Here is a 25,238-nt window from a genome sequence, read left to right as displayed (position 1 = left end):
GTCAGTCCACTTGGTGAAGATGAAATTGGTCTTGTAAGATCTTCTATCTTTGCAAAGCTTGTCATGAAGTAGGTATAAGAAGATAACTGCAGATGCTGGTACAAATCAAAGGTTTTTATTCACAAAATGCTGGAGTAACTCAGCAGGTCAGGCAGCATCTCGGGAGAGAGGAATGGGTGACATTTCGGGTCGAGACCCTTCTTCAGACTGATGTCAGGGGGGCGGGACAAAGGAAGGATATAGGTGGAGACAGGAAGATAGAGGGAGATCTGGGAAGGGGGAGGGACAGAGGAACTATCTAAAGTAGGTAGCCCAGCAGTGTTTCTGGTCTTTCCTGGCGGTGAACAAGTATTAAGATGTCTCCTGGAAAATAGTCTATTCATTTTTATGAGTTACTTCGTGTTTCACCTAGATTAGACCTTCAGCGTTGAGCTATTGTTTGCAGTCGCTGCTCCCGATTTCTGGCTTTCTATTCGGTGAGAGGTGGTAGGTCATTGCTTGCTTGGAAATGTCTATGATTCGGATGCTCTCATAGCAGTATTAGTTATCAAAGATCTTCTAACACATCCGATAAATACGTTTATTTGTTATCATTGTGCACAAGGATAAATCTGTCAGCTCTGTGCAATTTAATGTTTTTGTCATTTTTTTTTAGATGTATAAATTATGTAGCATTCAGATACATGGTCGTCTTGTTTATGATATTGCTTTAAGTGAAGTGGTACTTGTCAAATCGAAATGGTGAGCAAATAGAAGATAGCCTTAATGTTGCAGTAATTGTGATTTGGGACATAGCAGCATATGTGTGATGAACAGAACCATTCTTGGCTGGTTCACCAAACTTTAATGTATAATGTGGAGATATAAAACCAGATTTAATCTTTCTAAAGCCTAACATAAGCTTCACAGCCCATCTCAGGTTTGCCATTGCAGTTGCTTGAACTTTGGGTTTGAATAAAGTCTAAAACTGCAATATCTATCACCAAATTGTTATTTGCACACAAATTTTGTTTTGACTGATTTATTTGCTTGCACTTTGTCAGGCAGCTACTGCGCTATTGGGTTAGTGTGAAATAAGTTAATTGGGGATTAATGTCAGGTTTGGTTATTTTGCAGTTTAGTGTATTAAATGCAGAATCCAAAATGTCACCTTCAGTGGGGATTTCTTAACTTGTGTTTCATGAGTTGGTGCCTCCCTTACTGTGATCATATTCTGAATTAACTGAATTAACATAGAACATCCAGGTTCTTCCTGCTAAAATGTATTTTATTTCAGCAAGCACATATTGATCCATACATGTTTGTACTTGTCACTTAAGCAGTTTTTAAGTGCCCGATAGGGAGTCAGTAGCGTAAGTGAGTAGTTTGTCCATGTCTATTTGAACCTGGTCACAGATGATAACACTGGGTAGACACAAAATGCTGGAGTAACTCAGCAGGACAGGCAGCATCTCTGGAGAGAAGGAATGAATGTATGACGTTTTGGGTCGAGACCCTTCTTCAGATCGAAGAACAGTCTCGACCCGAAAGGTCACCCATTCCTTTAATTTAATTCCTCTCGATTTAAACCAGCATCTGCAGTTCTTTCCTACACACTGATAACATTGGGCCTTGGTATATGCACATACAATGATTAAACCAAGTTATTATTTAATCTGTTAGGTTACTTCTATTGTTAGTAGTCATGGAATATTTTAAATAGTTACTATGCAGGGATAATGCTGAGATTTATCTGAACTATACTCACAGTTTAAACTGACTTTGACAAGGGAATGATAACATTTTCAATGACTTTCATTGTCCCATACGAAAACCTGTTATTGGTACATGGAAGTAAACGCCTTTTTCCAATTTACTTTACTGCTTGTTTACGATATCTAGCAATATTTTCTTGAGCCAGCAGCTGCCCCTTACTCCACCATCATCCCTCGTTCCTCCCTTCTTGCCCTCCAACTGCAATCAGTCTCCTTAACCATTGTCCTTGATTTCATTGTGCTGTTGACAATAATATCAGCTTGGCTATGACTAAACCGGAACTGTTTGCAGTCTCGATGTTCATTTTGACCAAGAGCTGAAATTCCAATCTCAAACTCCACTTTACATAGACACTCTACTTTACTCTTTAAAATTTAACCATATTAGTCTTGGGCAACAATTCAAATATTTTCCACGCAAGCTGTTATTCTTCACATTGTAATTGCCTACTTTGGAAAATACTACCATACTCTGACTTATGTTAGGTCCTGCTAATTTATCACCTCTTTACCTATCTCAAAGCAAAATAGTACAGATGCTGGAAAACAAATAAAAACAGAACTTGCTGTTGGGAGCAACCATTAAGAGCAGTCCACAAATGCAAATGACTTAAGGTTAAACTATTTCTCGAGATAACGATGACACTGAAATCTTCACCTTCTGTTCTTGGGACTACTTGTTAGGATATTTCACTGCTAATTTTATTCCCATTACAGAGGTGCAGATGCTTTCAATACTATACTCATGTACCCCAGTTGTTGTCTGAAAATGAATTTTCAGCAGCATTTAAAACTTATCAATCAAATGGGGTAACTATGTATTGTATGAATTTGAATAACAGAGTGTGTCTCATGTCATTGGATTTTTGTAATTTAGGTAGAATGCTTAATAGAGAAATTTTATATATGGGTCCCAGTATTACTGACTAAGATTTGCCTTTCAAGGTCAATTCCGAAAGACTCTAGCTGTCTATGATTCCATAATGACTTTTGCATATGCAGAGCTATTATTAAATTAATGAATAGTGTTTTGGGTGTTAGAAAAGCTTTTGCTCAAAGTAGAAAAAATGGCTAAACTGTACTATCCAAAATCAAGTATTGCAGTCTGTCTCTCAATATTCAAATCTAAAGTGATTCTCGAGTTACTGCCTTCCACTGTTTTATCTGGAAACAGGTTTCATCTTTTGTTTACTTTTGTGACGATCTCTTGCCATCAGTCGTAGCTTAATGTTTTACCAGGTTGACTTTGTGCTATGTATTTTCCTACACAACTTGTGCTCCATGTGGTTGGTTTAATATATAATAACTCTTACTTACTTGCTGTCTGGCTAGATTTGATAGTGAAGATAGACACAAAAAGCTGGAGTAACTATAGGCAGCATCTCTGGAGAGAAGGAATGGTGACGTTTCAGGTCTTGACCGAAACGTCACCCATTCCTTCTCTCCAGAGATGCTACCTGTCCCACTGAGTTACTCCAGCTTTTTGTGTCTACCTTTGGTTCAAACCAGCATCTGCAGTTCCTTCTTACAGATTTGATAGTGTTCTTTTAACTCTACAGCTGAGAAACCTACTTGCTTTGTAGATTACTACAGTGTGATTTGCAAAACAGTACAAAATCCAATAATCCCCTTGACCTTTTTTAAAATCTTTTTTGCTCAGCTATTTTTAATACCATCTGTGGGATAAAATGTGATGTCTCCTTTAGCTTTTGTCCTATGCTTTGCTTTTGTACATGTCCATTTAAATGTCACTTTATTTTTGTGGCATACCTTTTTGTAATTTGTCAATTTATAACCTTTCCTCTCAGTTTTGCAATAGTCACTAATTTTGAATTACATGTTGGTTATACTGTTCAACTGCATTGTAATGTATTTGATTTTTGCTTGGTGTGGCTCAAAAATAATATTCTGCCACTCTTAGCCAGGAGGTTGTGGGTTATAGTTTCAATCTTGGGATTTGAGTAAATTACCTACGCTAACATTCCTGGATTATCCTGGATGAAAAGTTAAATATAGGCTCCAATTGTAGCCTCAAATTATAAAGGACTTTCATTGGTAGTGTCTTTCTCAAACACAGGATATTCCAACGGTCTTTCCAGCTAATGAAAACATCGAAGAGTGATTGCTGTTGAATGTGGGGGGAACATTTTGTGTGCAAGGAATTCAGTGGCATAATTGTAATGTAGAGTACGGTCCCTTCTTCATGTATGCCAATGGATTGTTAGTAACTATGTTTTAAAAGTATTTATGAGTTGTATTCATTAGCCATCTGCCAAAAATGTGATTTAGTGCAAATTTTCATTTGCGACGCACTTGGATACATTATGTAATGTTTAGATGCTATATAAATGGAAGATGTTGCAAAGCTCTTTATAATTGGCATGATTGATTAAAAATAGAGTAAATGATAATTTATAAAATGATTGAGCAAGACAGAAGTGATGTACTATGAAACCAATCAGTTTTTTTAATTTCCCCTTTAAACCAGCTTGCTTTAAAATACAAATACATGTGCTTTTAAGAATGTTTTAAAATCCATCTTGCCAAGTGAATAAACAGCAGCTACCTCCCTCATCTTTTTCTTTTTAATGGATTCTTACCTTTCATGAAATGTTTTTAACTTTCTTTGAAGTAAGAATATCTTGTTTTAACTTGTTGAATGTGTGTGAAAAATCATAGTAATTTTTTTCATTTGGTTTAAAAAAAATTGTTTCCAATGACACGTTGAAACAATGGATAAGGCATGTACTACTGTTAGAAGGCCATTAGGTGTCTCTCTTTTAGCAGTTTGGGCCTACTGGCCGTTTTGTGCCATTTCATTAAATGGCCATGTCGGCGAGGCCTTGGGATTGCTTGGAGCCACTTGTCTGTAAAAGATCACTGTAAATTCTAGAATCCCACAGCAGGCAAACACAAAGACTGGGCCAGGTCAAAGTGGTCGCTCCAGCCCAATCATTTTATAACTGTGTGGAGTGTTTTTTGACCTCAATCAAAATATTTTAAATGAGCACAGAGTATTTGTGTAACTATTTCTAATCTATGTAGTGTTCTTGTATTGTTCATTGCTGCAATATTGGAAATGCACACCTTGCATTTCTTACCATTGTTAAACTTACCCAAACATTGTTCCAATGAAAGCCAAAGCTTTTAATCATATTTTTAAAACTATGTTTCTTTCTTTTAGTTGACTTGGTCACCTATATCACAAGGTTTCAATGGGACATGGCAAAGTATCCAATCAAACAGTCTCTAAAAAACATTTCTGAGATCATCACTAAGGTTGGTGTCTCTAGATTATTTCTTGCACCTAACATAACTTTTAATATAAATCCTATGGTTTGTTTTAGGACCTTGTGGTATTTGTGAATATTTCAGGCTTGTCCCAATTCTTATACTATTTGAGGAGAGGAAATAACAAATTAAATTGTAATGCTCAAAGTGAAGATATTTTGTTGATGTTTTGATTCTGAAGAAGCTATTCTCTCAACAATATTGGAAATGGATTTCTTGGATTTAGACCTGTCAGTGAAGAAATAATTGTGAATTGGAAGGCAGCTTGCAAGTTGTGGCATTTCCATATACCTTCTGAGCTTGTCATCCTTGGTTTGAGTGGTGTTGTCGGAATAGCATTGTATTTTGTAGGTGGGGTATGTAGCAGTCAACATGTGCTGGTAGAGTGGGAATGTATGTATAGGGTGGAGTGCCAGTCATGTGAGTTACACTGTAGAATCAAGGAACAACAGATGCTGGTTTACCAAGGAAAGAGACAAAATGCTGTATCTTTGGAAAACATGGATAGGTGATGTTGCGGGTCGGGACCCAGTTTCTGGTTTGGGTCCCGACCTGCAACGTCACCTGTCCATGTTCTTCAGAGATGTTGCCTGACGCACTGAATTATTGCAGCATGTTGTGTCTTATGTGAGTTGCACTGTTCTACATGCTATTAAGCATCAGAATCTCCCAATAATTTTCAATAATACAATGCTTTCCTGTTGCATCATACGTCTGTCCTTTCCCAATAAGTGGAAGAATTGATTTATTACCCGAATCTTCCTGAAAGTTCTTTTTGTCTTCTTTGATGAAAAGAATCCAAGGCTCTAATTTCACCACGAAGCAGAGTGCAAATTAGGTTGACGTACTGATCAAAATTGGTGAAGAAGAGTCCCAATCCAAAAGTCACCTATCCATCCCCTCTAGTGATGTTGCCTGACCCACTGAGTTACCCCAGGCCTTTGTGCTTTACGCAAGATTTCAGCAAATATAGGGTATTTTGAGTATGTTCACAGCATAAATTCCCAAGTGCTATGAAAAGGCAGGCTGCTCAATGTTAATACAGGAGAGCACCAAAGAAATTGGTACTAATAAGATTTTCAAGTTCTTTTGTGTGTCTCGCTATTTTGGACATTTGTTGTTATGGTCAATATCTGAGTAGGTCTAATTTTTTTTTTTTTACCCCAGGCAAAATCCTGATTAGGTATCATACTTTGAATTTTTATTGTGGCTATGAAAGCAGGAAGACATTGATTTACTCTGTAAACTTCAACATTTTCGGATGTTCATGTGAATAATCATTGACTAATTAATGTTGTTTGCAGCAAGTATCACAGATTGACAATGATCTAAAAGCAAGAGCATCAGCATATAACAATCTGAAAGGAAACTTGCAGAATCTAGAGAGGAAGAATGTGTAAGTTCTTTTTTGATTATATTATTAAAACTACAGTTATACATGATGGGCTTTTCACTTGCCATGTAATTTACAATTGAGAATTTTCCTTGGTTCTCCCACTTTTGTTCTTCAACAGCCCTTAAAGTTAAATGCTGTTTATGGGGTATAGTTATTTCAATGTATGTTGTATGGTTTTTGCCAGGAGAACTGCATCTCTAACTTTTGTTGCCATTGTGTGTGCTCATTTGTAGTGGAAGTTTGATGACAAGAAGTCTTGCGGATATTGTGAAGAAGGACGACTTCATACTGGATTCTGAATATCTTATTACATTGTTGGTAGTTGTGCCCAAGTAAGAAATGTTCTGTATGCATCTAAATTTTAAAGCTTAATTTGCATAGTTTGGCAATGGTTTTTATAGGAAGAAGCAATCATAGAAAATGTTTAGGCTGTTATTCTCAATACTATAGCTGACAGTACCAAAGCTGACAGTGAAGTCAAAGATAGCAGTCTACAACGCCTGTGCCAACAGCACGCTGCTGTACGGCAGTGAGACATGGACTACATATGCCAGACTGGAGAGAAGACTCAACACCTTCCACCTTAGAAGCATCCGCCGCATCCTGGGTATATCCTGGCAAGACAGAGTGTCCAATGCCGAGATTCCGTCTCGCGCTGGCCTTCCGAGTATGTACACTCTACTCAGGCACCGCAGACTGCGGTGGCTGGGCCATGTCCACTGTATGGAGGATGGCCGTATTCCAAAAGACATCCTCTATGGAGAGCTAACATCTGGGAGGAGAACCATCGGCCGCCCCCAGCTACGTTACAAGGATGTCTGCAAGAGAGATTTGCAGGCGCTCGACATCGATGTGGAGTCCTGGGAGAGCCTTGCAGCTGACCGTACGAGGTGGAAAGGTACCCTGAACCAACACCTCAAAACGGGGGAAGGGAAACTGATGAATGCAGCGGCAGAAAAGTGAGCATGCAGAAAGGAGTGCAGCAACTTCAACAAACCAGAGACCACACACAAATGTGACCTTTGCGACAGAGACTGTCACTCCCGCATTGGTCTCTTCAGCCACAAGCGACGCTGCTCTAGCCAAGGTGTGGAGCAAGCAGCCAACTAGGATGCATCACCCATGGTCAGCCATGACCGAGGGGGCCTAAGAAGATAGCTGTTGGAAATCTGAGTTACAACAGGTAATTCTTGAAAAAGTCTAGAATTATCAACAATGGAGAGAGGAAAAGTTAATGTTTCTGTCTAAAGATTTTCCATCAGAAAATGTTGGAGATAAACTAATTTTTAAATATTTAAGACGGTAGAGAAGATGGGGCAATGATGTGAAAAGGGAAGTCTGTAAAGGGTTGTAACCCAGGAGAGAGTAAATTACAACAATGGATGATGGAGCTAGATAAGAGGGTGGTAAAGACAGTTAATATTTCATCATAAATGTAATTTTGTTCGCTTTTACAAGCATGTAACATGCAGATGTGTGAGACAGAGAAAAGTTAACTGCATTGGTGGCAGGGATGGAGGAACCTATTAATGTACAGAGACTTTTTTTCCCTGAGAAACATTGTTTTTCTTTCGTGACCGAAGGGCAGAGAACCTGATTTTTTTCTTTATTATGCTCTCTGCCACTCATTTATTAATTTACTTCACAAATCTCCTCGACTTCCTTTTCCCTCTAGCTTTATATTATCTGTAGACCTATTTACATTGCACTGTCATAGAATGGGTGCAGCACAGGTGTCCGTTTGGTTTGTTGAGCATTGACTCTAATTATCAGAAAACTGGGGAAAAATTCCCCCGGTGCTGGAACCAATCTATGTTAATTAAAATGCTCTTTATTTTCCTTAGAATTAATTATCTTGAATGGGAAAAAACATATGAAACTCTAGCAGACATGGTGGTTCCACGGTCAAGCAAGTAAGAGAGGACTTCAATTTAATTTTTATGAACTTTCTATCCAGTATTGATTGGAAATTTAACCAATGTGTTCTTACTGCTGTGACTTTGATTTTTGGCATGGATCAACTTGAATATCATTTGTACAGACATAGAGTGCGAGAGTAACTGTTTTGGTCTTTTATTGTAAACCACCATCTGCAGTTCATTGGTTCTGTATATAATTGTGGGTTTTGTGTCCAAGATGCAGAGGAGGAGAAAACCTGGGAACAAGAGGGTCATGGCTCAGCAGTATAGTTGGATGGAGATGTGGAATAATGATACTTGAACCTCTGGTTCAGTGGGCAGGGAATAGAGGAAGATTAAAGGATTAGAGTTGCAAGCCATTCAGATTAAATTAAAGTATTGCCTCTTTTGGGAAAAAATGGGTAATTCTGGTACAGTGAGGAATGAAGTTACATGAGAAAGGCAGAATGTGGATGAATTATTATTTGGGAAAGTCATAGTATTTCCAAATCAGATTTTTAAATTCTTGTTCTGAACCATAGTCCAGGAAATTTAATGTAACATTTTCTGTTGGAGCATGTTCCAGGATTGTTAACAAACTAAATTTGCTTTAAAATTTGTATTAACTTGGGAGAACATGGATAATATTTTCAATAAAACAGGTGAAGTTGTTTTTTCTAGAAAATTATTACTTTTATGTAATGTATCTTTAAGTATGTTAATTAATGGGATAAGCTTCATTTTTGAAGATGGGCATGAAAGTTTGTCCAAGAGTTGAAATCTGGTGGCTTATGTAAACAGTGTTTACATGACAAACTTGTCATGCCCATCTTCAAAAATGAAGCTCATCCTCTTTTTTTATGGGGAAATAGTTGGAATGAGTGTGATCTCTTGGTAAACAAGGAAAAATGTTAGCAGTGCCATTGCCAGTTTAATTTCCGGTGTTCTCACGAATCAGGCTTGTCCACCCGTGGTCTACATCATTGCCAGAGTAGAAGAGGAAAACCAATGATGGGGAGATTTTAAAATGGTGTGATGAGATACCTCGAATTGCAGATGCTGTTTACAATGAATGAATGCATCATTGTCACAAGTGATGAGTCACAATGAAATTCTTTGTTTTGCATACCCAAGGTATGCAAAGAATCGCCACATAAATGGCGCTGACAAAGTTACAAAGTATCGCAATCCTTGTTCCTCTCACCCCCTCCCCCCACGGCAGTTCTCCTGTGCTGGGTCCTCCTTCGTTCCCGGCGGCATCTTCCAGATCCAACGTGGCCCCTCCTCGACTGCTGGCGCCCTCAATGATCGCCAACTCCGACTGCCACACCATCCTCCTTGACGACCGCCACCAGGTCCCCTCTGATGCCTCCACGGCACCGATCCAGGCACTGGCCCCGGGCCGGCATTGCCCCAGGCCTCCACCGACCCGCGGGGCTCCGCCTACCTGCTTCTCTGCGTCCTCCTGGGAGGTGCCTGTTGATGCGGCCTCCTGAGAGGCGTCCCCAGGAGACGCAAAATGATGGATAAACTCAGCGGGTTCAGGCAGCATCTATGGAGAACATGGACAGGTGACGTTTCAGGTTGGGACCCTTCCTCGGACTGATTGGGTGGGGAATGGGGGAAGAAAGCTGGAAAAGAGGTAGGGTCAGGGCAAAACCTGGTGAGTGATAGGTGGATACAAGTGAGGGTGGTTTTATTGGGCAGGTAGTTGGGCAAAGGCCAGAGATGAAAAGAAAGTGTGAGAAGAGGTACGAAAATACTAAACATTGAATTATCCAATTTTAGATAACTAACCTGCAAACAATGCCCCTTTTACCTTCTACCTATATTCTTCACTCAGGCTTCACAATTGACACCTTCTCTTTCCTTATCCCACATTTTATGTCTTTTCATCTTTGGTGGTTGCCCAATCATCTGCTGATCAACCCCTCTCACCCACCAGGCTTTGTCCTTCCCCCTCTTCTTCCAGCTTTCTCCCCCTCCCACCACAATCAGTCTGAAGAAGGGTCCCGATCTGAAATGTCACCTATCTATGTTCTCCAGAGATTCTGCCTTCTCTGCTGAGTTACTCAAACACCTTGTGTCTTTTTAAAATAGTGTACTGGTCAGACATGCTGCATAGACTAAGCTTCTCTGGTTTTTAACATCTGTTCAAAAGAATTCATTACATTTAAAATATATGTACTATATGGAATGTACTTAATAGACCCTAAATGAACCTGGAAAGAGCCCTATGCACATGATTACGTTCAGCATCAACGTACACCCAGGAAGACATGTCCCGGGGAGCCATGCACAGCGGGAGTGACAATAGACAATAGGTGCAGGAGGAGGCCATTCGGCCCTTCGAGCCAGCACCGCAATTCAATGTGATCATGGCTGATCATTCTCAATCAGTACCCCGTTCCTGCCTTCTTCCCATACCCCCTGACGCCGCTATCCTTAATACAATACAGAATACAGAGCTTTATTGTCATTCGATACCGAGATACCGAACGAAATTACATTTCCAGCAGTCACAGAACACACAAAAAAAAAACACAAGACACACAACCCCAACACAAACATCCATCACAGTGACTCCAAACACCCCCTCACTGTGATGGAAGGCAACAAAACTTCCTCTCTCTTCCCCCATGCCCACGGACAGACAGCTCGACCCCTACCGAGGCGACCGACCCGCACAGCCCCCGCAAGGGGATGGAAGTCCCCGCGACCGAGCCGCACCGAGCGCTGAAACATCCTGCGGCCGTACCGGGCGATTGAAGGCCCCGCGGCCGAGCCGTACGCGATGGAAGGCCCCGCGGCCGAGCCGCACCGGCGATGTTAAGTCCCGCGGCCGAGCCGCACCGGACGCTGTTAAGTCCCGCGGCCGAGCCGCACCGGACGCTGTTAAGTCCCGCGGCCGAGCCGCGCCGGGCGATGGAAGGCCCCGCGGCCGAGCCGCATCGGGCGCTGTTAAGTCCTGCGGCCGAGTCGCGCAGGCGATGTTAAGTCCCGCGGCCGAGCCGCGCCAGGCGATGGAAGGCCCCACGGCCGAGCCGCACCGGGCACTGTTAAGTCCCGCTGACAAGCCGCGCCTGGGCGCTGTTAAGTCCCGCGGCCGAGCCACGCTGGGCGATGGAAGGCCCCGCGGCCGAGCCTCGCCCCGAGGAAGAGACCTAAAAAAAGAAAGGTTTCCCCCACGCCACCCCCACCCACACCCCCACCCCACACCCCCCACACATACAAAACCACCCCAACACCAACACACAAACAAAAAGGGAAAAAAGACAAACAGACTGCCAGCGAGCCGCAACCGTTAGGCGCCGCCACACTCTATCTAGCTCTCTCTTGAATGCATTCAGAGAATTAACCTAGTAAACCTACGATGCACGCCCTCAATAGCAAGAATATCCTTCCTCAAATTTGGAGACCAAAACTGCACACAGTACTCCAGGAGCGGTCTCACTAGGGCCCTGTACAACTGCAGAAGGACCTCTTTGCTCCTATACTCAAGTCCTCTTGTTATGAAGGCCAACATTCCATTGGCTTTCTTCACTGCCTGCTGTACCTGCATGCTTCCTTTCAGTGACTGATGCACTAGGACACCCAGATCTCGTTGTACGTCCCCTGTTCCTAACTTGACACCATTCAGATAATACTCTGCCTTCCTATTCTTACCACCAGTGGATAACCTCACACTTATCCACATTAAACTGCATCTGGCATGCATCAGCCCACTCACACAACCTGTCCAAGTCACCCTGCAACCTCATAGCATCTTCCTCACAGTTCACACTACCACCCAGCTTTGTATCATCTGCAAATTTGCTAATGGTACTTTTAATCCCTTCATCCAAGTCATTAATGTATATTGTAAATAGCTGCGGTCCCAGCACCGAGCCTTGCGGTACCCCACTAGTTACTACCTGCCATTCTGAAAGGGACCCATTTATCCCCACTCTTTGCTTTCTGTCTGTCAACCAATTTTCTATCCATGTCAGTACCCTACCTCCAATACCATGTGCTCTAATTTTGCCCACTAATCTCCTATGTGGAACCTTGTCAAAGGCTTTCTGAAAGTCAAGGTACACCACATCCACCGGCTCTCCCCTGTCAATTTTCCTAGTTACATCCTCAAAGAATTCCAGAAGATTAGTCAAGCATGATTCCCCTTCGTAAATCCATGCTGACTCGGAACAATCCTGTTACTACTATCCAAATGCTCCGCAATTTCGTCTTTTATAATTGACTCCAGCATCTTCCCCACCACTGATGTCAAACTAACTAATTTCCCGTTTTCTCTCTCCCTCCTTTCTTAAAAAGTGTGACAACATTAGCTCTTAAAAAGTGTGACAACATTAGTGTACCGGAGAGCCGCGCGTGCGCGGCGGGAGTAGGCTGGGCCCGTCGAACAACCACTGTGCCGACGACAGGGAACTGTGGAGAAGCTAGGCGGCGAGGCCTGTCTGGGCTGAAGGAATCTCGGCAGTGTTGGGGCCTCTGTGGCAACGGAGCATCGGCGGCAGTGGAGCGTGAGGGGGGGAGGGGAAGAGAATGGGGACCCAGTGTGGGGGGACCACCGTGAAGAACAACGGAGGACCCGGCGTGGGGGGACAGTGGGAGAACAAAGGGGGACGGGGGACGGGGGCACTTTAGTTTTAGATTCATCTGCCCAGGGGATAAGTCTGTGTTTGTTTGTTCATTTGTTCCAGTGAAGGCACTGTGCACATGGCAGCCAGCCAACTGTTTTAATTTAAGGTTTTTGTGTACCATGTGTTGTGACTGTTGGCAAACCATGTTTCTTCCGAAGATGAATAAAGTTTATCATATCATATCATAATGGATAACAAATTTTGGGAGGTCATGTTGCAGTTATATAAGACGTTGGTTAGACCGCATTTAGAGTTTTGTATTCAGTTCTGGACACCATGTTATAGGAAAGATATTTTCAAGCTCAGAAAAGATTTATGAGGATGTTGCTAGGACTAGAGGGTCTGTGATATAGGAAGAGGTTGAGTAGGCTGGGTCTCTATTCCTTGGAGAGCAGGAGGATAAGGGGTGATCTTATAGTGTACAAAATCATGAGAGGAATAAATCAGGTAGATGCACAGAATCTCTTGCCTAGAGTAGGGGAATCGAGGACCAGAGGACATAGGTTCAAGGTGAAGGGGAAAAGATTTAATAGGAATCTGAGTGGTAACTTTTTCACACAAAGGGGGGTGTGTCTATGGAACAAGCTGACAGAGGAGGTAGTTGAGGCTGGGACTTTCTCAACATTTAAGAAACAGACAGTTTGCAGGGATATGGACCAAATGCAGGCAGGTGGGACGAGTAGCTGGGACATGTTGGCCGATGTGGGCGTTGGGCCGAAGAGCCTGTTTCCACACTGTATCACTCTATGACTCTTGTGTGAAAGTTCCGGACTGCTCTGGATTCCCCATGGTGAGAAGATTCACAAGATTACCCATCGTATTTTTGTGATAATGTGCTCTAATAAATCATCACTATCAGCACCATCAATCTCAATACGGATTGTAGAGATGTGGGATAGAAAGTTTTAGGATGAGCTACATTTTTAGAATTGTTTTGTTGGCTGTTTTTAGCTTTTCGTGTTTTACTGTCGGATATACAGAAACATTAAAAATTGCTACCCTGACAGTTGACAAAGCTGATGGGGCTTTGCGGACTGTCAAGAGGTTTTGAGAGCCGGACTTCTCCATTGTGATGGTAAGATCCTGCATTTGCTAAGGACTGAACTGGGCGGGTGTATCAAGGAGGAAAATAAGCCCTTTGTATCTGAACATGACCACTCTGGCAAATACAAGCAAAATCTGGCAAATGATCTTAGGTAAACATATTTTATTAATTATTTTTATTTTACCCCTCTTCAAGGTTGATAAGTGAAGATAATGATACTGGCTTGTATAGTGTGACATTGTTCAGGAAGGCAGTTGATGACTTTCGACTGAAGGCCAGGGAGAATAAGTAAGAATTTCTTGTCAAATAATTTCTGTAAGAGCTGTATTTTTTTTACAAATGGTTACAATCAGTTTTCTCTTCCCTTCTCTTCAGGTTTATAGTTCGGGATTTCCAGTATAATGAGGAGGAGCTGAAAGCAGATAAAGAAGAGATGACTCGACTTTCAACTGACAAAAAGAAACAATTTGTATGTACTGAAGTTGTTGCCAATAAACATACAGCCTAATAAGTCATTTCCTTTAATGCAGCATGCCCCTAGAGTGTGCAGTCTCTGCTATGCTCGTTCACTACTTCCAACATTAGTGAAAATGGTATTAGCTGGGAAGTTCTGAGATCTTTTTAACAGCATGCATTTTTCCTGGTTTTGGGGGGGATTGCTATCCTTCAAGATGGCTTAATTCCATTTGTACATTGTTTTTAATGATTTTTTTAACCAAAAGAAAAATTAGAACACATTTGAACAAACAATATAAAAAAACCTTTGGTCATTTTGTGGATATCTCTGTACTTGTTGGTCCTTTCTTGACATTTTCATGTTTGTATATTGTTCAGTATATTAATTTATTTTTACCAGGAAATTCAATATTTTATATAATGTCAATTAATCAATGGGATATTTAAAATAATCAGGAACTTAACTTAACAAATTGCTTAAGTGCATTGGTAATCTGGCAAAAATATTAATCATAAGCAATAGGAACAGGAACAAGACATTTGATCCCTTGAGCCTGCTCTGCCCATTCAATGAGAGCATGAGTTAGCCAGCTTTCCTAATGTTCACTTTCCCACCCTTTCCCCATAACCCTTGATTCTTTAGTTTATTATGACGTGTACCGAGGTACAGTGTAAAACTTTTGTTGCGTGCTATCTAGTCAGCGAAAAGACAATACATGATTATAATCTAGCCATTTACAGTGAATAGAGATTTAAGAGTGACAATTGTAATATGTGATTGTAGATCTGCTTCTGTGGCTAGCACGCAAATAGTCGCCTGGGTTGGGTGCGATTTTGGGAGCATATTTTGTTGCTCTTGATTCTCTTGCTAATTAAAAGTTTATCTCTCTCATCTTTGAATATATTTGAGGATAGACCCGTTCCAGCTTTCTAGGCCAATAAATTTTGAAGACTTGCAACCCTTTGAGAGAAAAAAAATTTCTCTTTTGGGTCTTAAATGAGTATCTTTTATTTTGAGACTCTGCTCTTTTTTCTTAGGGTGACTCATGAGGGCAGTAATTCCCCCCACCATTTACCCTGTCAAGCCTTTTAGGAATATTACATGTTTCAATTAGATAAGCTCTTATTCTTCTAATCTCCAATGATCACAAGTCCAACCTGTTTGTACATCCTCTTAAGTCATTCCCTACATATCCAGGAATATATTGTAAAACTTTGCTGAATTGCCTCCAGTGATAATATATGTTTTCTAAAATAAGGGGACAAAAACTGTTCATCCTACCAAAGTAAACACGTTTTCCCCCATATTATACTCCATTTGCTAACTGTTTGTTCACTCACCTAATCTATCAAGATTTCTCTGTAAGCTGCTTGATTCTTGCTCGCCTTCCCTTTCCAATTACCTTTGTATCATCTGCAAATATGGCTACATACGTGAACCTTCTTCCCCTTAATTATTCTTGTATCTTTGATCTCTATGTGGTAGATGTTCAGGTTAAAAAGATTTGCTCTTACAGAATTCACAGATCACTACCCAAAAAATGCGAGCTATCAAATAAAATTTGCTCTTACAGGATTTGTGGGGGGAAAAAGCACAAATTTATTTTGTTTTCAACTTGCATTTCTTGACATGCAGATGATGTGGCTTTGCGTTATGGAAAAATTCCAAAACAAACTGCAATCCCCCCCCCACGATAACATGGGGTTACTAATATATGTTGTAAACTGTAGCAGTTGACAAGTCACCAACCCAGGAATTATCCCTTATTCCTATTCACCCATAAGATTTGAGACTTGCCCTATTAATATAAAGAACGGTTTCTGAAAGCCCTGAGAATTTAATTTTATGCACATTTTCTATATGAATGATAGATTCTTTTACACCTGCCATTCTTTGCAGCCAAATTTGTACCAACTGAAATCAGCTGTCCATGTTTATATTGTTTTGTTATCCTTTCCTGTTAGCATAACAAAGCTGTTTTTGGGAATAAATGGCCTGTTATATGATTGGTTGATATTCAGTTGTTCTTTGTAATGTTGTTTCAAAAAAGGAATATTTATTTCCTAAAGAGAAATGAGCGCTATAACCACGATATGTAATTCTTCATGTGCATCTGATATAGGCTTGCAAAATGGCCAGTGAAATCCTTGAATTAAACTTAAGAGAAAATCAATATAAGTTTGTCTATTGTAAAGTGCAGTTTGCTAAGGTGCTTGATAAAAATCAACCAGCATAGTTCTCTTGAATTTGTTTATGTGCTTTTGCGATGATGCATTCCATTTTAGCTCATTAGAATATTACAATATTAAACATTAATAATCAAAACAAAGTAAAGCAATATTAAGCATAAACATCCCATGTTAATAAAAGCAAGATGAATTAAATGATTAAAATTGAATGTCATTGTATCAAACTTTATTTTGTATTTTCCAATTTGACTCGCAGATTTATTTCACCATTTGTTTATACCTGAAGAAAATTAAATGATATTAGGAATCTAACAGAAATTGCAAAATTAGATGTATGAAACAGAAATGTAGTGGGCAAAGAGGCACACTGATCAGATATCCAAGAATTCTGTTTTGGTAAATAAACTTTGCGGAATGGTTTTAAGTAATTTATTTTTTGGGGTTAATATTACCAAATATATTTGGCAGCCAATATTACCAAATAAATTAACATTGCAGTCTAGGGTACTTGTTGATTTCCTGTGATGTCACTCATGGTGAGTTGAGAAAAATAAATGTTTAATTTGAGTGGAAAATGTTTAATTTGAGTGTAAATATTAGGTAGGTTTAGACTTGAACAGAGGACTTTGCTGCAAGTTCATGAATGCTAAGGCAGAATGCAAAATACGATGGGTGGTACCTGATTCATTTGGGATCAGAAGCAGGTTCTGATATTATTTGACATCGTATGTGAAGTTATCAGTTCCATAGCTAGAAATTCTGTTTCGTCAAATAAACTGTTTCTAGAAATTCACTGTATGGAAATCTGAATGAGTTTCATCAAATACTTGACACCATGCTATATCTATATGATTGTGTCGAAGTTTTAACCATTCATGTAAAAATTACTGTTGCAAATAATCTTTTAAGGTATGGCCCTCTAGAAGGTTAAAAATGGGAAAAAGAATGAACATTTTTAATTTTTGTCCGATATCTGTAAATGTAGTACAGGAATGGAGTTAAAATTAAGGTTTGCTTCATATTTAGCAATAATAAATTTATACGAGAACTTGTCTTGTGGATCTGAAAATTACATGAAGTATTTTATAAATAGTTATAGTTTGAGGCTAAACAAGTGATGTTATGGAAAAAGGTGAAGATACAAAAGCTGTATATATAGAAACTATTGCAATGGACTGCTGTGATTAATGTGTTCTATTTGTTTATAGGGTCCCTTGGTGCGATGGCTGAAAGTTAACTTCAGCGAGGCTTTTATTGCATGGATCCATGTGAAAGCTTTACGGGTATTTGTAGAATCTGTTCTAAGGTACCTATTACTAATTTGAAATTTTACACTGTACTATTATACATTTCCCTAAATTTTACTTCACAGATATTTTTCTTTTAATTTATATTCATTGAATCAAAATTCTATTCTTACATTAAGATACAATGTTTGAGATTGGATGTTTTGCTATTGATCAGAAACCACTTAAGGATTCAAACTTGACTGATCACACTTAAGTCAGTCACTTCTCCAGGAAGAAGTACAACTGTATTGAAATCCTAATAAGTTGAACCAAATTGTTAACAGGAAAAGCATGATCAGTTACAATTGATGATATTTGATCTTCCACTAAGCAGCAATTAGACTGGTACATGGACAGGATGGTTTTAGAGGGATAGGGGCCAAACGCAGGCAAGAGGGGCTAGTGTAGATGGATATGTTGGGCTGAAGGGCTTGTTTCCACAATGTATGACTCTATGATTCGAGTTGATGCCATGATCCATTTGTACCAGTTTGAACTATTGGAGAGTATTAAATATAAGGATAGGTTGGCCAAACTTAAATTGTTTTCTCTAGAACATTGGAGGTTGAGGAGAGAGCTGATAAAAAATATGTTAAAAAAATGAGAGGCAGAGATAGAGTAGACTCGGAACTTTATTCCAGGGTGGAAATGTCAAGGATGAGAGGGCATAACTAAAGTGAGAGGTGCAAAGTTTTAAACGGGAAGCGTAGAGGTGCCTTGAACATGCTGCTATGGGTGGTGGTGGAGGAAGACATAGAAAATCGGTGCAGGAGTAGGCCATTCGGCCCTTTGAGCCAGCACCGCCATTCAATATGATCATGGCTGCATCCAGAATCAGTGCCTCATTCCTGCTTTCTCCCCATATCCCTTGATTCCGTTAGCCCTAAGAGCTAAATCTAACTCTCTCTTGAATTACAATCTTTCTTAAAAATCTCTCTTGAACACAATTATGGCATTTCAGAGGCTTTTAGATGGCGCATGAAAATGCAGGAAATGGAGGGGTGTGGATCAGGTGCAGGCAGTGGAGATGAATTTAACTTGGCATCATGTTTGACATAGATATAATATGCCAAAGGGCATGTTATATGCCAAAGGGTACTGTTATATGAATGATTTGTATGTTGTAATTAGTGATTATTCAGCAGAAACTAATTGTTGGTATTGCATCTTTTCCATTCTGCTTTCTTTTTGTCTTTTTTAAATTCTTTAAAAAATAATTCTATGTAGAGCCTCATGAAAATTAGTTGGCTGAAGCTTCTTGTTGAGCATTCGTTCTAAAACATTTCATTGTTTGGAACAGCATTGCACATGTGGAAGTCTAAGAAATATAACTGTTTTTTGTCTTTTTTTATCTTGCCTGGTCTATCCAGATATGGCTTGCCAGTTAACTTCCAGGCAATGCTTTTACAACCCAATAAGAAGATGATGAAGAAGCTTCGAGAAGTTCTTAATGATTTATACAAACACCTAGACAGCAGTGCAGCTGCCATCATTGATGTAGGTATCGGCATGATAAAACTAGATCATCTTCCAGTAGTTGTTAATCTATTATAAGCTCTTTCACACTTTAAAAAGAATGAACTGCAGATCTCTGAAGTAAATATTGAGTGTAATTTTATTAAGCACTTATGACACGCCACTCAATAACAGTTATATGATTTGCAGCAAAGTTTTTTCATAAAATTAGTTGTACAAATGTTACAAGGGATGCCTTCATTTACTGTACCAGGCATCACATGTCATTATCATTTCCAAATATTCTGTTAGTGATGTGTTTGAGAGAGTATTACACAGCGCCCAGCTCCGGAGTGTCCACTGGCAGGAGGAACCTACACTGTGGCCTTAATCTGCAGGCCTTTTGTGGTAGTTGCATCCCTTAACACTTACTCCTAAGACTTGGGGAAAATGCTAGAGTCAGTTATTAAAGATGTGATAGCATCACATTTGGAAAGTGGTGAAATCATCGGACAAAGTCAGCATGGATTTATGAAAGGCAAATCATGTCTGACGAATCTTATAGAATTTTTCGAGGATGTAACTAGTAGAGTGGATAAGCGAGAACCAGTCAATGTGTTATATCTGGACTTTCAGAAGGCCTTCGACAAGGTCCCACATAGGAGATTGGTGTACAAACTTAAAGCACACGGTATTGGGGGTTCAGTGTTGAGGTGGATAGAGAATTGGTTGGCGGACAGGAAGCAAAGAGTAGGAATAAACGGGTCCTTTTCGGAATGGCAGGCAGTGACTAGTGGGGTACCGCAAGGCTCAGTGCTGGGACCCTAGTTATTTACAATATATATTAATGATTTGGACGAGGGAATTGAATGCAACATCTCTAAGTTTGCGGATGACACGAAGCTGGGTGGCAGTGTTAGCTGTGAGGAGGATGCTAGGAGGCTGCAACGTGACTTGGATAGGTTAGGTGAGTGGGCAAATGCATGGCTGATGCAATATAATGTGGATAAATGTGAGGTTATCCACTTTGGCGGCAAGAACAGGAAAGCAGAGTATTACCTGAATGGTGGCCAATTAGGAAAAGGGGAGATGCAACGTGACCTGGGTGTTATGGTGCACCAGTCATTGAAAGCAAGCGTGCAGATGAAACCATCTACCATGCATGTGCCCACTCACTCAACCTGTCCGTCACCCTGCAACCTCCTAACATCCTCTTCGCAGTTCACACTGCCACCCAGCTTTGTGTCATCTGCAATCTTGCTAGTGTTACTTCTAATTTCATCATCCAAATATCATTTATATATATTGTAACTAGTTGCGGCCCCAGCACCGAGACTTGCGGCATTCCACTCGCCACTGCCTGCCATTCTGAAAAGGACCCGTTAAGTCCTACTTCCTGATAGGGAGGATTCTTCTCAACATGATGCAAACAAGGTTTTGGTACTTGTTTGAGAGTTCTGGTGTAGTGTTAGATGACTTTGATAATCTGCTAAGAAACCCTCAACAGAATCCATTGCCGCCTCCTTCAGGGCGCCGGACATTCTGTGCAATCTGCTTATTGTTGGTTCACAGCTTTCTGGACCAAAAATGCAAAGCAAAAACCTCAATGATTTTTCCCTCCCCACTCTTTTGTCCACTTGCCTCAATTCTCCTTTCTATTCTCTCTCATTCCCTTCCTCCTTCTGTACCTGCACTGTCATCGCTCCACAATTGTCGTGCGATAACATATAAATGTATATCAATCGTCCTATGCAACAATTGTACGTTGCGCATAAAATTTCATCAGGTGAGAGATTTTCTCTTACACAAGTTCTGTTTGTCAGGAAAAGTAAACATTGTAATATGGAAATTTAATTTACCTTTTTGCACAAATGTATTTAATTATTAAAATGCAAGGTTGTATCTGATTAATATTTGCTGCAATTAAGCAGAACTGCATTGCACTAATGGAGAGTTAATATTTTGATAATGGTAGCCAAATTTTGGAACCTGCTGCATCATCTGAAATTGAGGTGTTTTTAGAAATATTGTAAATCTAGTATAATGTAAATCCAATACTAAGTTACTTTGATTTTTTTTTCAGGCTGCAATGGACATACCAGGTCTCAGTCTAAGCCAGCAGGAGTACTACCCATATGTGTATTATAAAATTGATTGCAATCTGCTTGAATTCAAATAAATGTTCGTACAGTTCATCTCCAGTCACCTTGGCTATTAGATTGTGGGTTACAGTGGTATTGGATAGACACTTACATGTCCCTTTTTCTTCAAGCTTGGGTTAACTGGTGTTTGCTTACTCATTCCTGCAATTAGGTCCAGTTTTGTAATCTGTCTGCTGCTGTTTCCTTTGAAAACGTATTGATGTACTTTTTTACCAATCAGGTATTGAATTATGTGCTGCAATAATCTGGATCTATATTTATGAACCAAACACATTATTTAAAAATTTAAAAAAATCATTTGTGAAGTGCTGTGCAGTAAGCTGCACTGGTCAATATTGCCTTGTTTACAGCTGTATATTAATAGTGCAAAAGAGTTTGTATCATTTCACCTCTTTACCTGTGTTTGATACATAGAATTTTAAATAGTCATTGGTCGTAACAAATCGTGTTTATTGAAATAGTATATGTGATGTTTTAAACATGACTCAAATGTGCAAACACTGTATACATTCATGATTGATGATGCCTATAAAATATGGAATAAATGTAACAGCCATGGTAACCAAGACATTTTCAGTGTTGAGCATTTGTCAGAATTTTTTTTGAAAGCAAGTAATGTTATAACTTATCGTTGACATTACAGATTTGCTAAAACGTTAACATTTCATAAAAGCAATATTACATGCTAAAATTTTGAAACAAAAACTAAAATACTGGAAGCAGTTGTGGGGAGAGGTTTTTTTTGTTTTGTAAACCAGCATCTGCACTTTCTTGTTTCTACGTTAAGGGCTTGCTTGCTTTACAAATGACTCCAGAGCTGTAAAGTGGAGGACACAGGAGATTTAAACAGCCTTTTTCTGTCAGTCACGCCCCTGGAATTTAATAAAATGGATTTGGGGTCTAGTGAAGTGGCCATTGTGCGAATGGCTCTGTTTTGAGTAGTAAGTGTTTAGACTTTACCTCACGTTTCAGCGAAGACGCTAAGCAGTGAAAAGATAAGATTGAGGTAACGTCTTTCCAGCTTTTCCTTTTTGCGTGATTGAAGGATGTGGAGGATCAGGGAAGCTTCCAGTGTCCCTGGTGACTATACCTGTGGGAAATGCATCCTATGCAGCTCCAACGATAGAGACAAAATGCTGGAGTAAGCGGATTAGTATAGAACTTTATTGTCATTCGGTACAAGTACCGAACGAAATTACAGCAGCCAGAAAACACAACAAAAAAAAAGTACACAGGACACACGACCCCAAGACAAACATCCATCACAGTGAGTCCAAACACACCCTCACTGTGATGGAAGGCAACAAAACTTCCACTCTCTTCCCCCCACGGACAGGCAGCTCGACCCCTAACGAGGCGACCGACACGCACAGCCCCCGCGGCCGAGCCGCACCGGGCACTGAAACGTCCCGTGGCCGAGCCGCACCGGCGATGTTAAGTCCAGCGGCCGAGCCGCGCCGGGCGATGGAAGGCCCCGCGGCCGAGCCGCACCGGGCGCTGCCAAGTCCCGCGGCTGAGCTGCGTCGGGCACTGAAACGTCCCGCGGCTGAGCCGCACCGGGCGCTGCCAAGTCCCGCGGCCGAGCCACGCCGGCGATGTTAAGTCCAGCGTCCGAGCCGCGCCGGGAGATGGAAGGCCGCGCGGCCGAGCCGCACCGAGCACTGAGATGTCCCGCGGCCGTACCAGGCGATGGAAGGCCCCGCGGCCGAGCTGCGCCGGGCACTGTTAGGTCCCGCGGCCGAGCCGCGCCTGCGATGCTAAGTCCAGCGGCCGAGCCACGCCGGGCGATGGAAGGCCCCGCGGGCGATGGAAGGCCCCGCGGCCGAGCTGCGCCCCGGGGAAGAGACCTAATAAAGAAAGGTTTCCCCCACCCCACCCCCCCACACATACACAGCCAAAAACAGAAACAAAAACCATCCCAACACCGACACACAAACAAAAAAAAAGGAAAAAGTACAGACAGACTGCCAGAGAGCCGCAGCCGTTAGGCGCAGCCACACGTGACAATTCACGTGACAAGCCACATGAGAATTAGGCAGCATCACTTGGAAGAAAAGAGTAGGTGAAGAATCGGGTGGAGACCCTTCCGACAGGATAGGAAAGGGGTGGAGATGGGAATTTTAAATAGTAATTGGTCGGGATCCCGTTGGAGCCGTTGCTCCCCCCATTCATAATAGGGACAGAGTTTCCCTTGTCCTCACCTTCCACTCCTTCAGCCATCACATACAGCACATTTTAGCCACCTCAGCACATCTGACATTTTTGCAACCTCCAACGGAATCCCACTAGTAGCCACATCTCTTCCGCTTTCCGCAGAGACCGTTCCCCCCCCGCGAATCCCTGATCAACTCGTCCCTTCCCACCCAAACCACCCACTCCCCAGATAGTTCCCCCTGCAACCGCAGGCGATGCAACGCCTGTCCTTGTACCTCCCCCCCCCTCAACTCCTTCCAAGGACCCCAACAGTCTTTTCAGGTGAGACAGAGGTTCACTTGCACCTCCTCCAACCTCATCTGCTATTTCAGCTGTGGATTCCTGTATATCGGCGAGACCAAGCACAGGCTCGGCTGTCGTTTCGCTGAACACCTCTGCTCAGTCCACCTAAACCTACCTGATCTCCCGGTTGCACAGCACTTTAACTTGCCCTCACATTCCAAAAACTGACCTTTCTGTCCTGGGCCTCCACCATTGTCAGAGTGAGGCTCAGCGCAAATTGGTGGAACAGCACCTCATATTTCGCTTGGGCAGCTTACACCCCAGTGGTATGAAGATTGACTTCTCTAACTTCAGGAGCCCTTGCATTAGAAAATAGGTGAAGGAGTAGGCCATTCGGCCCTTCGAGCCAGCACTGCCATTCAATATGGTCATGGCTGATCGTCCAAAATCAGTACCCCGTTCAGGCCTTTTCTCCATATCCCTTGATTCCCTTAGCCTTAAGAGCTAAATCTAACTCTCTCTTCCCAGTTCTCCCAACAGTCTTACTGCCTCCGACTACATTTTATCTCTGTACCACCCACTCCCCTGGCATCAGTCTGAAGAAGGGTTTTGATCCGAAACATCACGCATTCTTTCTCTCCAGAGATGCTGCCTGAGCCGCTGAGTTACTCTCAGCATTTTGTGTTTATCTTTGAGAGCAGAATTCTCCTGTGCCCATTGCCCTCACACCTCATATACCATTTTGGATACTATTTGGCAGGATGGCCTTTCAGAGCACAGCAGCTGTGACATCACAAGGGTGGAACGAGGGAGAGCTGTAGTGATTGGAGCTCGACTTAGAGGGAAAGGCAGGAGATTCTGAGGAAGGATATACAGGACTAGTATGTAGCTTTCTGCGTGCCAGCGTCAAGGCTGACTGAACTGCTGAAAATTGTCAAGGTGGAGGGTAAGCACTTAGAGGCCATTGTACAGACTGGTACCAATGCCATAGATAGAAAAGGGGATGAGATCCTGCTGTGTGAATCATGGTAGTTGAGCAGGAGATTAAACAGGAGCTCCAGCAGGATTACCTCTGGTGTCACAAACCAGTGAGAGTAATAATAAGAGGATTGGGCAGATGAAGGTTAGGGCTGAGGAGGTAGGGCTGGGATTAAGGTATTTGGACCATTGGAGTCTCGTCTGGGGCAGACGTGATCTGTATAAAAGGAATGGGTTGCACCAGAACT

The 25,238-nt window shown here is 41.4% G+C and overlaps 1 protein-coding gene across 1 annotated transcript in view; it reads left to right on the top strand.

Annotated features, from left to right (window-relative positions):
* atp6v1c1a (ATPase H+ transporting V1 subunit C1a) overlaps positions 1–22,142 on the top strand; it is a 40,143-nt gene extending 18,001 nt beyond the window's left edge. Inside the window, exons 5-13 of the mRNA XM_078397762.1 lie at positions 4,939–5,033; positions 6,350–6,441; positions 6,675–6,773; positions 8,286–8,354; positions 14,220–14,312; positions 14,400–14,493; positions 17,879–17,976; positions 19,330–19,456; positions 21,498–22,142. Of these exons, the coding sequence (XP_078253888.1) occupies positions 4,939–5,033; positions 6,350–6,441; positions 6,675–6,773; positions 8,286–8,354; positions 14,220–14,312; positions 14,400–14,493; positions 17,879–17,976; positions 19,330–19,456; positions 21,498–21,593 (863 nt within the window). The 3' untranslated portion in view covers positions 21,594–22,142. The remainder of the gene's footprint in view (positions 1–4,938; positions 5,034–6,349; positions 6,442–6,674; positions 6,774–8,285; positions 8,355–14,219; positions 14,313–14,399; positions 14,494–17,878; positions 17,977–19,329; positions 19,457–21,497) is intronic.
* The last annotated feature ends 3,096 nt before the right edge of the window (positions 22,143–25,238 follow it).

The sequence above is a fragment of the Rhinoraja longicauda genome, chromosome 4 (genome assembly GCF_053455715.1).
Source record: "Rhinoraja longicauda isolate Sanriku21f chromosome 4, sRhiLon1.1, whole genome shotgun sequence".
Classification (NCBI taxonomy): domain Eukaryota; kingdom Metazoa; phylum Chordata; class Chondrichthyes; order Rajiformes; family Arhynchobatidae; genus Rhinoraja; species Rhinoraja longicauda.
Note: the sequence above shows the minus strand (reverse complement) of the source record. Positions and strands in the feature narration are given on the sequence as shown.